The sequence below is a fragment of the Falco biarmicus genome, chromosome 7 (assembly GCF_023638135.1).
Source record: "Falco biarmicus isolate bFalBia1 chromosome 7, bFalBia1.pri, whole genome shotgun sequence".
NCBI classification, from domain to species: Eukaryota; Metazoa; Chordata; class Aves; order Falconiformes; family Falconidae; genus Falco; species Falco biarmicus.
In genome coordinates, this window is record NC_079294.1 from 33,240,744 (window position 1) to 33,256,961 (window position 16,218).

The following is a 16,218-nucleotide window of genomic DNA, read 5'->3' on the forward strand; positions in this document are numbered from 1 at the left end:
TATGTGCTGACTGGCGCTGTTTGTCCTAGAATACATTGATTTAGGTATTAGAAAAGCGGCACAGCTACACACGCCGTGCCTGTTTACCCCGCCGACGGCCCGCAGCAGAGGAGCGGCCCCGGCCCGCCCGCAGCGCCCCGCGGCGGCTGCCAGGGGAGGGGAGGCCGCGCCGCCCACAGCGCCCGCTGCGTCGCGTAGCAACGGGCCGCGTCCCCGGTGCAGGCTGTGGCGATGGCGGCGGGACCGGCGCCGAACTGCCGGGTCTTCCTCAACCACCTCGACTCTTACTGCGGCCGCGGCATCGGCGAGGTGACGGCGAGGGGCGGCCCGCAGCTGCCCGCGGTCGCGGCTTCTTCCTCGGCGGTCGCTGCCTGAGGCGCCACCGCCCGTCCGCCCGCCCTACCCGCGGCCGGCAGCGCGGCAGGGAGCCGGGTAGCTGAGGTGACCTAAGCTAGCTGCTGAGGAGACGGACTGAGGGCACGAAGGGGTTAAGATAAGACGGAATAAGAATGAGAGGAGCAGGAGGTGTGGATAAAGCCGGTCTGGAGACCTCGGGCCGCAGGTGATGAGTGTGGGGAGGTGTAACGTCTCTGTGACGTCTCTGTAACACCTGCCTGAGAGGGGCCCTTTTACATCGAGGTGGCCTCAGGGACTCACCGACACCTTCGGCTCTGAGGCACAGGCCAGAAGTCGAGACAAAACATTACAGCTAAGGTTGAGGAGTCTCTAACGTTTTCCCGTTGGAAAGCTGTGTTCTGAGCTACATTACCTATGGCAGGATCAGGGCTAGTCAGAGTTAGCGTCTTCCCAAGATCATGAGAAGCTGTGTAGCGTTCAATATATACTTGCATACAAATGTGTGTCTTTGTATATTGCAGTATTTATCCGGATGTGTTGTTGGGGCATCGCTTGAAAACATAGGAGAAAATGAGGAGGAGGAAGACGAAAATAATTCAGCTGCTGAAGTTTCTGTTAGGCCAAAGGAAGGAGTCTACCAAATAGTGGGTAGCCTTTCTAAACCAGGGAGTACTAAACCATATTTTGCAGAGGAAACTTATACAGTAAGTAAGAGTCTTATTTCAGATTGACATTAGAGAATATTGGTAATATTGCAAGTCATGTAAAATGGCCTGCGTTGATTAAGTAGTCTTTTCTTACTGCTGGAAGCTGTGTATGTATATTTTATTCCTCCTGCTTCTTGCACACTGCTGTGACCCTGCTAGGCCTGATACAGCAAACAGTAGAAGGAAGGAACTCAGACTCAAACTAGTTTTTTTTAAAAGGATGGTTATGGACAGGACATCATCTATCCTGATGTTCCACAGGACTGCTTTGGTTTTTCTCTCAAAACACACACCTCAAGAACCTCCCTTGTCTCCTCTGTGTCTTTTATCTGCATTTTAAAGATTGTGGTGCTGGAATCAAAGTCAGTGTACCCCTTATCAACGTATCACTGAAATCACAGCTTTCGCTAGCAGCCATTTGTTCTGAATACCTACTTTTTTGTATAATGTCCAGCGTTCAGTTAACTAAAGGAGGCTTGCTTTTAAGAATGTCATTTCTTATAGCTTGATTTAGTTTTCTGAAACTAAAATTATCTTTGTCTCAAATTGATTATCCAGAATGTCTTCAAACATTTGAAAATTTTGATTTAAACATCTATACAGCTGAGCTGTTCAATCAGAAAATTATGGCTGGTGGTATTTAATCTTAACCACTGCTCTTGCCCAAAGTGTTTGTTGGACATGCTCAAGTGATGCAGACAAGCTGCATTTAAAAAAAATGACAGGATGCTATTTTGCAAGCCAATGGATCTTATTTTGTTTTCTCCATTCTTCCAACTGATCCTTGTTTGAAATACCTATAAAAGTCATATTTTTTGATACTCACAATTGCACTGAAAATATGAATCCTAAAATACCACTAAAAATTGTACATCTTTTTGAACTATATTAATGTGTACTGTAAATTAGAAGTTTCAGCATTTCATTTATATTTCATCACCTTACTTGTATCTGACAGATAAAGTTTGATATGTCTTATGAATTATTCTAACATCCTAGTGTTAGAAAACTACATTCTATCAGAAAGTTAAATCTTAAAATTAATTTTGGATATTTGTTTTCTTCTTTTTACTTTTTTAAATGACAGATTCTAACTTTTTTTTTCTCAGGTTTATTCTCGAAAAGAGCTCTTAAGTCACTTGCTTGAGTGTGAGATAGTTTTATATAATATCACTGAAGATGCAAATCAAATTGAGGAAGCAACATGGGCTGCTTCTGGTTAGTATAGCTATCAACTGGACTGAAAAGTGGTTGCTATACATCCATCAAAATTTACCATAAATTCATAATGAAATTATCTGGGATTTATCATTTACTATGATACAAAACTAGGTTATTTAATGGAGAAATGTTGCAAGAATTGTTCAATTAATTAGCAAGGAACCATGGAATATACTTTAGCATTTATAAGGTAGAGGAGCTGTCATGGAATGGTCCAATACTTTAAATGACATATCTGTGTAGGCAGTTATTTCCCTAAATAACTATCAACCATCGTCTTATCTATTTGCATTAGGAAGTGGGTAGAAAATTTGCTCCTGTGATATTCAAACAATGTTTCAAAATTTTATATAATTATTTTAAATATCTTTTGACTAAAAAGTCCAATAAAAAGTACTGCGAACAGTCTTTCTGAAAGTTTCTCCTGACTGTTATATCCAAATTCTAATAGGAATCTGGAATCTTTTTATGTTGACAGTGCAATATTTTTCTTTATATGATAGTTGAACCAAATTATACTTTATAGTATAAATACTTGGACATCATAAGTTACATAACCCACATTTAGTTATTTTGCTCTAAATTAAAATAAGGAAGCTTTTGTGGATTGCTATAGATTTTGTTTAAATAATGAAAAAAAAAAACCACTCTTTTATTTTCTTTCAGTATCTCAGCAGTTTAAATAAAGATTAATCATTTCCTAGTATAGATTGTTACTTTTCTTCCCTCTATGATATGTAATTCTGTGAAGATTGTTGATTCCCAATAATCTGATTCTTTATTACTATTGTTTGTCTATTTGTTTTCTTTCCTGATTTATTATCTTTAATTTATAGCAACCTAAATAAAGACTTTTGCTTAAAAATACATATCACATAGAACATTATGGTGTAAATGGCTATATAGGACCTTTATATAAAAGCAAAAATACAGTTTGAGTAACACAGTTTAGAATAAATCAAATCCTTTGCTTTCATTTAACAGCTCTACATACAGAAATAGAGTATTTTGCAACACCAAAGATATTCATCCTCATTTCAACAATAATGAGCTGGGCAAAAAGCAAATCCCCTGACCCTGTAAGTAATACAAAAACATTAATTTCTTTTTAACTGAATATTTTCATTTAATGGAAAATACTCATTAAATTCAGTTAAAGTATTTCATGCTTCATATATACTTCAACAATAGCTAATAAAGTTAGTGTCAGAAGTGTGGTTTTTCTCATGATATTTTCACCATGGACCACTACTTACTGCCAATATTGTTAAATTTATTCCACTGGACAGAGAAGTTTAGGCACTGGGTTACAGTGATGTAGGCACTGCTTGGACAAGAAGACCTATGCTAACCACAATATGCGCTGTTCTTCAGTTACAAAAAAAAATCCACATTTACTACTTATTTAATGAAATACATATTTAAATCAGTGTATAGAAAGATAATAGATAGATCTTTATATGTGTTAAGTATTGTCAGGAACCAGGTGGGATGCTTTTTGTACATATGTGTATGATATTGCAGTTCTCAAATTTAGTGTTACAGAAATAGAGTTTTTCAAGATTCTGTAATACTATATATAAAAACTAATGGGTTTTTAAATGTAAAAAGTAGTTAAAATCTTTTACTGTGAAAACTGAACATTGACAGTTTCAAAATACTGAACCTCAAGTATCAGCATCAAAAATTTTAAGAATTTCAACTGAAAACAAAGTTAAAACAGATTAAAAAATATTTTTAAGAACTTATTTTAATCACCTAAGCCTTTAAAAATTGTTATGTTTTAAGATATGTATAACAGTCACATTTTTCCCTTCATAGGAAGATCCTAATATTCCTTTTACTGATGAAGATTATCGCAGAAGAAAATCTCATCCTAACTTTGTGGAACACATAAATGCTGAAAAACTCATTCTCAAACTTGGGAAAACTGTATGTAAAGAACTGTTTTATAAACATAGGTTGTTTGGTCTTCTTACTTAGAGCATCTCCTTAGTAATGGAAATTACCAACAATCTGAATAAATTTTAGGAGTGTGTTACTCTCTTGATAGATAGGGACAATATCAATTACTAATTATCAAGTATAGAGAAGACTATAATGCCTTTTGAAACATAAGTGTCTACATAATACAAATCCTAAAATCTATCCTTTTTCCTTAGGTAGTGAATAAGATAAATGCTTGTCTTATTGAAAAAATAATAATGTTTCATTGGTTGTATCAGAGAGAATTAAGCTGGGGCCTGTGTGGGGAGAAGCTTAAGGATGAAAGCCTGTAGGGGAAAGGGATATTAGTGTAGCTTTACAGTAAAGCAACATTTTTCAATTGTAGCAAGCTATGTTAATATTTTAAATACATAGATGTTCTGGCCACACCTAGCATGTTCCTGGATAGTTTGTACTTTTGAAGCAGAGGGCTTATTGACTTTCATTCCACACTATAATCCACTTTAAAATCATGGCCATAAAGCTGACCCAGAATAACTGGCCATAAAGCTGACCCAGAATAACTAGAATATGTTATCACTTTATCTGTGTTTTAAAATCACTTCCTTCAGCTTTGTTTGTTTCAACATGATTAGGCTATTAAATTTACTAGAGAATAGACCATGCGTGTCCTTGTATTTAAGAGCTATTACTAAATAAATACCAACAGTGTCTCAGATGTGTCTCAGTGTCTTCACAGCTCAGGAAGATTGATGCTCTTGTCATTAGTGATGGGGTACTGTGGTGGTTAGGAAAGAGAACTGGAGGACAAATACATTGTATGATGAAGGTGTCATTTGGTCATTCTTTGTGCATTAGCTGTCTCCCATAATAAATACAGTGTAATTGCAGAAATTTATCAGGCTAATTATGGAGGGGGAAAAACCTTTACACTTCTCATCTTATGCCTTGCTGAGAAAATAGTACTAGAAATTACATTCTATTCTAATATCGGTTTAATAGTACAGAATGCTAGTAAAATTTGGTTTACAGCTTGAAAAATCAGTGGTAATTGTTCTTACTTTTACTGTACTAACATGGAGCTATAAGACTATGGAATAACTTTCATACTTGTGATGTCAGAAACATGGAGACAGTAAACAGTGTCCACGAAACCTTGCAATAACTTCTGCTACTACTAACACCCAGACGAACTATTGACTCAATTTTTCTGACTAGTCCAAAGCACTGAGTCACTATGTAACAAAGGAATTAATATAATTAGCTTCTAAATGTTTGCCAGGCTTGAATGTCCAGCAGTACATGATAAAACAACTTGAGTATTTTCAACACATGCCTCTTGCAGGCCTTTCAAAAGGAGTCCTTTTCCTCCAGAACCCCAGGGGCAGCATCAACAGGGATTATTACCCCTGTCTAGTTCCTGTCAGCACTTTGGAACAGGAAGGATGCAAAGCATCTGTTCTTCCCAGCAGATACATTAACTTCCTGTGGTGGCTGGAGACTTCTGGATTACTGTTCTTACTCATTTTTAAATTCAGTGGCATCGAGGGAATGTGCTGTCTGTGAAAGAAATGACAGTGTTACCACTGCCTGCAAAGAGCTCAGCAGGGGCTATTAGGATTCAGCAGCTGTGTCAGTCACGCAGAGATCTTGCACCAAGAATAGGAGGGTCTCAGCCTTGGTAACTGTTCAGAGTGCAATTTAATGGCTGTTCTTGCTTAAAGCAAGATGTCACCTCCAAGTTAGTGTACCTGTCACCCATATTTTGCTTGAATTTCAACAAGCTGTGAGCTAGAAGTCTCTGCTTTTTACCACTAGCAGTTTTTTGCCTTTACCTTTGTGGCAGGGCATTCGGGTTGTGTAGCTTTTCTCAGAAGTTGCTCACTCTGAGGTCCTGCCAAATTCAGAATCCTTGGAGAAACATCTGTCTACTACAGACTCTTCACCTCCTAGCTCTGTTGCCAGTGGCATTACAATTCCTGAATAATTTAGACCTGTTTCCCACTTCAAGCATTTTATTAGAATTAAATTAAAAAAAACCAAAAAAAACCAAAAACCAAACAAGGAAGCAAGCAACAGAACAATCGAAGGCTAGAGCTGACTGCAACAGCTAGAACGTGACATCTAGTGGCTTTAATGAATATTACACAGGAACTTGAAGGTCTTTACCCGTGACTAAATATGCAGTGTGTAACTGGAGCTGGCCTAATACTTGCCTTACTTTTTGAATAAATTCTATCCAAGTCGTCTCAAGTAGTACCTTCTTACTAAATAGATATTTTTAGAGGTCTTGAACCTGTTTCAGAGGTTTGTATTTCAGTGAAGTGTAGCACTCAGTGCTGAACTGTAGTTTGTCTCCCCAAGTGGCTACTGCAGAAGCTATTGTAAAGTGAATGGAAGAAAATCCTGTTTGTTACATTCTTCTTAGGGAAAAGGAGAAATAGCACCTCCTGTGCTTTCACAAGAGCCGGGTTTTTCCTGCTGGGAGATGGAAATTACAGCATGTGTTCTCCTGCAGCATGTTTGCAGTCTGTCCAGCACAATCCCAGGAGCTGGCTGCTTTTAGGGTACAAGCAGTTTTTTATCATGGTACTTCCCAAGTCAGCCTAAGTGTGGGAGCTTTTCTGCTATCAGTAATGTCTTCTAATTTTAATGTTTCTCGTGATTACTAACAAGTTGTTGCATTCAACTGAGTTGCGATAGATTTTATTGCAAAATTTTATTTTGTAAACAGACATACAATACACTGATGTTGTAACTTGTCATCCCTTTATATGACGCTTTGATTATACAATCATTGGCTAACAGTGTTCTTCATTTTATGTTTCTGAAATATTGTAAAGATGATAACGAAAGATGCCTTCCCCATCCCTCCCCCTCCCCCCCCCAAAAAAAAAAAAGTAGATCCCAAATCTGGACATTTATTCCCTAAATGCAGGCTCATTTACATAGTATTAGTAGATATATAATGTCTACGATCTTTACAACATAAGAATTATTTCAAATATTTGTTTCACTTTAAAAAATTTCAAAGTGACTGGTCCTAATATAAAAGATTTTCTTGAAAGTTTTTCTCCTTAAAGATGGTTTTTGAAAAAATGTTTTTTTCTCTTTATAGCCGTCCTCAACACTGATACAAGCAGTGACATTATACATGAACAGGCAAGCAGGACAGGCAAATTTATGGCATTATGCAATAATGGTCAGCAAAAATATGGGTTGATCCTGGTGTGTGGTTAGGAAAACACTTAGATAGTTCACAGAGTTTTAATTTTTTTTAATTGTATATTAAAATGAAAGTAAAGCAACTGTAAAATCATTATACACAGCATTTCCCACTTCTTTAGGCAATCACATGCAAACATAGTGCAATTAAATGTAATAGCTTAAATGAATTTCAGAGTTATTTTTCTTGAAAACAGAACGCAGACACATGAGTTATCCTGTTCATTTAATTGATCTACATAACTTCCAAATTTTTTAACTCTTAATTTTTTTTTTTAGAATTTCAGTTCATATGTAGACATGTAATTCTGATTGACTGATGCTTTTTTGGAAGGAAATATTAGCAATATGACTTATGAAACTACAGGATATGCAACAATTGGTCTCACTACAAATGTGAAGTGATATAATTTACACACGTTGTATATTTAGTACACAAGTACTCAAGTTTCAGGGTAAGCTAGTATGCCATTTGCAGTACCATAGTTTTATAAAAACGTTCTTGTTGATTTTACTTCACAGAACAAACATAAATTTTCAACTTATGTTGTTGCCTCAGGACTTCAATATGGAGCTGAGGAAGGAGTCTTGCACTACTTTTTTAAGGTAGACATCCAACTATTTTTGAAGGGTCATTTCATTTCTAGGGGCAAACCACATGAAATCGAATGCATTTTTAGTAGATTTGGTGCCATAAGCTTAATGCTTTTGTGAACAAAACTGGTTATCTGATCCCTTCGAAATGTTTTAGCTACAGTGGAAGTGTTTTCCACTTTTTTGACTCTATGTGTATTTTATTTTTTTTCCATAGTTTTTGAGCAGTATTTCCATATGTACTTTACAGTGAGAACTTACCTGTCATATCAATGGAATCAGGAAAAATGTCGGTCTTCTCAACATTATGTTCCCTTTTTTCCCAAGCATTTCTTTTGCTTGGGATACAAAATAACATTTGTCAAGATCAAAGAATATTCTTTTTTTAAAAAAAAGTTTCTTGTTTTTAGTAGGCTGCAGTCAGTATTTCTCAAGAATTGTTTCCTTTATTGCAGTTCCATTAATCATCCAAGCAAATGAATATATAAATTTGCCTAGTAAACAAATGCACCATTTTTTAGCTCTAGTTAAAAGTAACCTTTTTCTCCTCACTTTATTCTCTGTATTTTCAGATAGGTTGGCTTAGTGAGAGTCCTGCAATACCTGTTTTTGGAGATGGAAACAATTTTATTCCAACCATTCATATTCTTGATTTAGCAGCGTAAGTAAAAAAATATATCCCCTGAACAATAATATATACCTAGCTAGATAACAAATCCATATCTACTAGCAAGTACTGAGGCTTTTAAATTTGGGTGGGTGGGGATGGGTGGGTTTAGGAACACTCTTTGACCCTTTTTACTGATTCAGAGACTTCCATTTCTTTAGTACTAGATATGCTTTCTGGAAACCTTATCTGACTGTTTCACTGGTGCTATGCTTTTAAGAAATGACTAGCAACGCTCAATCTAGAGTGTGATACCAGTTAACTTGCACAGAACTGGAAATGGATTGTGGACTCTACAGTAGGCTAAGTTAGTATCTTCTACAAGTGTTGCATTTTATCCTTTGAACTTCTTTCCAAATAAAACATCTAGCTGTGCTTCTTTATTAAGGAAAATATATATGAAAATGTCATGGTGTGAAAAGTTCTGTGAGATTTTACAAACTCTGTACTGTTTCTGAAATGCATTTGACAATGAAAGCCCAGTATGTTTATCTAACTACTGGCCCTGACTGTACTTGCCGTGTTTCAGAGTGTTACAAAATGTAGCAGACCATAGGCCAAGGACTCACTACATACTTGCAGTAGATGCATCTATGCACACTCTTCAAGAATTAATAAAGGTAAGAGATTTGATATTTTTTTTCCAGATATCTTTAAGGTTTTAAAAACTATAAGTTTTACTGAAGTAGAAGTTCATTGGTCTTTCTGAAGTGTCTTGTGTGCTAAATTACATAGAATTTTTTTTTTAAATCCTCCAAGAGTCCTGTCCTTTGAACAAAATACATTACTTGGACCTGATTTTGCAGAACCTTTGCAGTATTACCATTAACTTTAGAAATTTTACTTAAGAAGGTTCTGGTGAATTGTTATGGGGTTCAGAGTACTGTAATTAGACACTCAAAATCGTAAAGATATTTTTCCCTTCATTTTGTAGGAAGGTATCTCGTTTTTCCAAGCATTTTGAAATTAAGTCTAGAAATAGTCTGGATGACACTGTTGAACTGCACACTGGTAGAGTCAACAAATGTGATATAATAGGAGACTTGCTCATGTCGATTGAGCAGATGTTACTTAAGGACCAAACATAACAGCCCAATATTTTTTGGTTGTGTCAAAGAGTGTTTCATGGAAGAGTGTGTTAGGGAGCTCACAAGAAGATGCAGCCTTTGTTTTGGTTCAGGTAATTATACAGGGTCTCACTGAAAAGTTAATAGTTGAAGATCCATTGTATGTAAGTGACCATAATGCAATTAGTCAACATTCCTATGGAAAAACCAAAGGTCAAAATAACTTTTGCAGCCATGGTCAACCATAAGAAAGAGCGTTATATAAAAATGAACACAAAAGACATGTAAAATACTAAATACAGGAGAAGTGTAGAAACTATTGAAACTTACATTTTTAGCCATATAGGCCCTTGTGTGCTACTTATTAAGAAAAGTTTAGGAAAGAGAAAATTAAAATTAGCATGGTTAAACTGTAGGTTGAGGAAAATAAGATGACAGACTTCAAAAAGTTATGGTTATGTCCAGGTGAAGAAAATAGAATAGAAAAGATAATGAAATCTGGCAGTGTCAGTGTAAAATACTTGAAGATCAACTATTAGGAAAGACTTAGAATGAATATATTTTTTTCTAGAAATTAAAAAACAAAAAGCCTGACAGAAAATCTCTAAGTCAAATTGATGATTATGGTATAAAAGGAGCACTCAGAGCAGACAAGGCCATAGCAGAGATGCTTTGCATTAGTGGATGGGTAAGAACTTGGAGGCATCTTTATGCTTCAGGATCTCTTTGTGGATAACTTGTTAGAGGATCTGTATAAAACGAAAGTTACTGTAGAAAAGATTGTAGAATGAGCTGACCAAATGAACACTAAAAAACCACCAAAGTCTGATGGTATTTACTGAAGAGGACTGAAATAGCTCAAGGATGAAATAACTCTGAATTGCAAATTCATACACACAATCTGCTGTTTAGCGTTGTCCTGGCACTTGAAGACTGGAGGATGATAGATGTGGTGCAGATGTAAAAAGAGATGTTCCTGAAATGTTTTGGGAATTACAGGCCAATATGCCTAATAACATTGGCTAATAACTAGGTACATTATTGGACATTATAATAAATTAGATGCATTAAAGTACATCCAGATACATATGGTCCATTTGGGAAGAGTCAATGTGACTTTGTAAAATATTTTCCCAATAAATACTTTACAAAAAAGTACTTTCAGATACTTTGGAAACCTCCTGAAGTTCTTTAATGTGACCAGCGAATGTGGGTAAGGCTGAACAAACTGATGTAGTCTACTTGAAATTCCCAGAGGCTTTCAAAGAAGCACATCATGAAAAGCTGTTTAGAAGCAGCTAGGCACCCTAAGAAAAGTGGTTGGGTCCTTTTGTGGGTACGGTCTTGTTTAGAAATGAGAAATAGAGGGCAGGAATAAGTGAACAGTTCTTGGGGAGATGGGAAGTTGCCAGTGGGGGACTGCTGGAGAGGGCACTACAGGGAGCTGTACCAGCCCAGGGGAAGACTGGAGAGGTACATGGGAGAGAAATACCTTGAAAGTTACTTAAATATATAGCAGCTATTTCTAGTTTAGGAAATCTTTGACTTGAAAGTAGTTGAAGATTAGAAAAATATTTTGAAGGAGTATCATATGCTTTTCCCATTCTTACTTTCATTTAGGTGTCCACCAATTGACATTGTTGGAGACAGAATGCTGGAATATATGTAGATTTGATCTGATGCTCTATATCAAATGTTTATGATTTTATGGAATCTAGCAGAGGTTTTAATTATTTCACAGTGCTATAGGAGTAAATAACAATTTCTGTCTAACAATGAAATGAAAATGTTATATGGAGAGTTATTGGTGGTGTTGATCTAAAACCCCTTCCTGATTATTAACAGAATCAAATACATCAAGAACCTGAAGAGAAAGTGCTGGCGAATAAAATAGGTCTCCAAATAGGTCTTGAGCAGTAGGAAGCTGTATGTACATTTAAGAGCTTTGGAATACTTTTCTTTGGTTTTGGGTTGTCTGTTTCTTGGGGTTTTTTTGTGTGTGTGTTTTGTTTGGTTTTTTTTTAATTTCAAGTGCTAGAGGGGAAGTGGTATATAGCAAAACAAAGCCATTGAATACTAACATTAAAGTTAATATATTGTGCTTTGATCTGTCCATTTCAAATCAGAATACTGATTTTTCAGGTGAAGTGTAACATAAAATGTAAAGCATATATTTTATCCAGAGAAATCCTGTTCAATTTTTTCTAAGTATCTTATTTGGTAAGTGCATTTTTTTCTTGATAGTGTATCAGTAAAAATATTGGACCAGGAAAAATTGAGAAGATTCCAAAAGAAAATGCATTCCTGAGCAAAGAATTAACGGTCAGTACTTTTCTTCCTTTTATTACTTAAGAAAAGAATGTAAACTGAAAAGTATAATATCATTAAATAGATGATTATTTTTTTTCATTTAATCAGAAAACTATAGCTCTAAAACATGTCTAAAAATATGTACCATGAGTTTAAGTTTAGAAAATAAACAAACTGAAATTTAACCATCATAGAACAGACTATTTTAAGGAGTTACAGCCTGATTTAGAAAAGCACTGATGTCACTGTTGCACTTAGCATACTGGAGCACTCTAACAGAACCTACACAAAACGATAAAAATAACAAAAAAATTTAATAATGAGGTGCTGCTAAGGCTGATGGTCATAGGATACATCAATTATGTTGTATCCAACTATTTATCTGGGAGAAACTGTTTATAGGAAAAATAAACAAATTATAACCAGGTAGTTGTAAGATGGTACTTGATAAATTTATGAAAGAGGTTATTCCCCAAAATTATATGAAACCTTTGCATTGTACAGAATAATTGTTTAACATTTCATGTTCTAATAGATCATGAGAATACTCAGATACAAATACACATTGAAAAGGCTCATAGTTTTAAAAAGCTTAAAATGTCTGTTTTGCTTTTTGCACAAACCTTCTTTCCCTATGCCTTAATTCTTTCTATTCTCATCCCTCCATTCTAGCCTATAGTTTAAGCTAACAATATTCACATGCATAACTTAAGCCTTTGCTCCTTCAGCAAATGCATTTGGATATGTTGTTTGTGAACCTGCGAATGGAATCTATGTTTCTAAAAGAGACTTTCAACATTAAGTGGGTCGCTCAGGCAGGACTGGTGGAGAACATTGAACAAATCATCAAGGAATACAAGCAAAGTCGAGGATTACTGGTAATGGTTTGGTCTACGCTATTTTAAAGTGCACCTTTCTTTTTTTTCCCAATAGAAATGGTTATATAAACATAAGCTTTAATTTCTTTGAGTAAAAATACATGAAAGACTGATATAGATGCAAAATAAATGAACACGAAACCTGAAAATCAAAATGAAGAAGTTAAAAAAGAGGGGATATTAATTAAAACAAAAATCATTAAATTGTATTTCTTTTATGCATAAACCTGAAACCCTGTAAATGCAAATAAGCTTCCTGAAGGAGAAGCTGCTGTTCTGAAAGTAATTTCTGTATACCAGATACAGCATTCCTGGTATATTTTGCTGCAAGAACACAGTAAGTGTATCTTTTGTTTAAGCTTTTTTATAATAGTCGCTAGTTAGGCAAGTATTTTGTGTCCTTCGTTATATTTAGTGAGCCAGGATGTTCAGTTGCAACGTAGATTTCATTTTACCCTGCTCTGTTTTGTAATGAAGCGAGTAACTTTGCTGTTTCCTATGTTAGTTTAATATTTAGAACTTCTGTATTCAAATGTATGAGCAAGGTTAGTGAAAGGTGCAGAAAAATGGTTGCACACATTGAAGTATTTGTTGGCATGATAAAGCTGTTCAGCATGTTTAAATCTTGTTCAGACTTTGAACAAGAGTTCAGGAGGTATAAAACAAAATACAACTACTATCATTCAAGATTGTTTGTTAAAAGTCCCTGTGTACCTCTGAAAGGATTATCATATCTGTGTTTGGGTTAAACTCCTGTGTCTGAGTACATATGCATCTAGTTCAAAAAATTCGGTACAAAATATAGACATACCATGTGGCAAGGAGAGTGAAGGCTGGCTAGAACTCTGTCCCTGTCACTATTAAATTTGTAGTTTGCATCATCAGATTTACTGAATTAAGATAGGCATTTAATGATGTATGATTTTGAGTTTGTTGTATAACATATTTAATAAGCATATACTGGAATATTAATTACATTTACTCACCCACAGGCTAAGTAGGCTGAAATGAGAAACGGCTAATATCTTGCAATTGTAATGGAGCTGAAATTTTTTAGGTCAAAATAACCATTGTGATGATAGCAACTCTACCTTAGTTGGGAAATAGAGCTTTGGCATGTGTATAGTAGAATATCTACCACCTCATTCCAAAATTCACTGTGTCCTATCTATAGGATTGTGTTTCATCTCTTTTGATCATTCAAACACTAATAGTGCCGCTATAAGTTGGTTTGCAGGTCTATTAAATAGAAGCGTGCTTTTTCTCCAGTGGTAAAGTTGTACATTTAAATTAAGTAACTGTGTTACTCAAAGCTTGTGGATGATATAGGAAATATTCAGTGAGAATTAAATGAATAAAACAAAAATATATTTTAAGTTTTAATGATTTTTGTTATTTCCTGTTAGTTACGGTAAAAAGATTGTTCCTTTTACATAAAACCATCTGTATTATTTGAATGATGTTACATTTTTATCTTTTTTTTTATTCCCCTAGCCTCTCAAAGTTTGTATTCATGGTCCTCCTGGCGTTGGCAAATCTACCATTGCTGAACAGCTCTGCAAATACTACAAGCTACATCACATTAAGATAAATGATGTGATTTCTGAAACAATAGCAAATCTGGTGTGTTGCTGTTTTCTAATATTGCTATTATTTTAATTTCTGTGGGTTTATAATGTTTGGCACAATTTAAAAATTAGTCTGAATTCCATTATTTTAGAATGGAAATATCTTTTGACTTACTGATCACCTCTGGGGGATGCACTGAACTGATTTTAGAGATTAAAGGTGGTTGCTTAGTATCTCACTGTCCAGGAGCATATGTAAAATGAGTTGTTGAATTATTTTTTTTTTATTACATCTGTGTATAAAAGGAATTTGGCTATGGAATTTCTGAGCCTATTTATATTTTGGTTGTTGTGGTCAGGAGAAAATTGTGGCTCCTAAAGAACAGGACTCTGACAGTGTGGAAGAAGAGGGAGAAGACAACAAAGAGGACCAGGGTAAAAATGTAGAAGCAGCACACAAGTTATTAGCTGGAATAAGAGAAAGCATGGAGCAGAATGCAGGTAGGAAATACAAAGTACTATGATGGGATTTAGGTAACTAGTGTGACCCTATGCAAATGGAAAATCAAGAAATAAATCTGTGCTTTAGAACTTTTACTTCCTATTAAAAGCAAGAATCATGCCCTGTCCATTTGTATATACCTTATTTAAAAATCGAATACAATGTTTTACAATATACATTATATACCTTGTATATTAAGTGTGATCTGTTTTTTAAATATTGTGATACTTTTTTAGTTGTAGAAGTTCCATCTTCCTACTTCTTCATACATTTTCTATAATACTTTTTAGTGAATTAAGTTGATATTTAAATAGCAACGATATACTCAGAAGCACAAGAATCTTGGCCAGATTTTTTTAAAAACAACATGTTTTCTTCTCAGAACAGGGAGCATAATTTATCTAATATAAAGTAAAAAGTGGGTGAAGCATATCTTTATCAAATTTGCAAAGTAGAAAAGTATTCTAGTAAGAAAAAGAATTAGTGCATTGTCATATGAGATTGTGGGTTTTTTTAAAGTACTTTATACCTCATTTTGGCCATCGCTAAAAAGTGAATAGTATTTACTGAAGCCTGTAAAGAATTTTAAAGTTTGGAGATTGAAAAAGGTCCAATAAATTGCTGTTACTGAAAAGTACTAATTATCATCTATATATGATTAAAGTCATGTCGGTTTTGACTTAGTGCTTAAAATTTTCCATGCGGTATGAACCCCTTTTAAACTGCATTCTGTCACTAAATATTTACCTAATTTGGATCTTGTGTATCTACAAAGCAATGGACTTGTAACGCAGCCAGAAGCTTCCGTAATGAGATCTATAGCAGCATCTCTTCTGCATGCCTTGATTTGTTGTTTTAAATAATAAAGCCTTTCAAATTAGTAACATACCTTTATGATTACAACAGTTTATAAATATTCAAGACTTTTAAAAGCCAAAGCAAACTAAAGTAGGAAACTGGAGTCAATGGTTTGTCCTGGCAAAAGGATAAAAAATCAGGTCAAACCAAACTTTTTATTCTCACATGTTTGCTCAACAATGTTGGACAATATAATAAACCACTTCATATCTCAATCTATTAATCTTAAAATAAAACTAGTAAAACCTATCTCATGTTTGTTCTGCCAGACTATCTTTAAGTCTTACTGTTAGCTGTAAATAGAAAATGATTGCTTT

General features: G+C 35.0%; 1 protein-coding gene across 1 annotated transcript in view; it reads left to right on the forward strand.

The window, feature by feature from the left end:
- Positions 1–231: 231 nt before the first annotated feature.
- The window catches only part of AK7 (adenylate kinase 7), a 28,408-nt gene continuing 12,421 nt past the window's right edge, over positions 232–16,218 (forward strand). Inside the window, exons 1-12 of the mRNA XM_056347849.1 lie at positions 232–309; positions 879–1,061; positions 2,174–2,282; positions 3,270–3,364; positions 4,107–4,217; positions 7,980–8,063; positions 8,624–8,712; positions 9,248–9,338; positions 12,030–12,107; positions 12,824–12,973; positions 14,468–14,596; positions 14,901–15,042. Coding sequence (XP_056203824.1) covers positions 232–309; positions 879–1,061; positions 2,174–2,282; positions 3,270–3,364; positions 4,107–4,217; positions 7,980–8,063; positions 8,624–8,712; positions 9,248–9,338; positions 12,030–12,107; positions 12,824–12,973; positions 14,468–14,596; positions 14,901–15,042 — 1,339 coding nt within the window. The remainder of the gene's footprint in view (positions 310–878; positions 1,062–2,173; positions 2,283–3,269; positions 3,365–4,106; positions 4,218–7,979; positions 8,064–8,623; positions 8,713–9,247; positions 9,339–12,029; positions 12,108–12,823; positions 12,974–14,467; positions 14,597–14,900; positions 15,043–16,218) is intronic.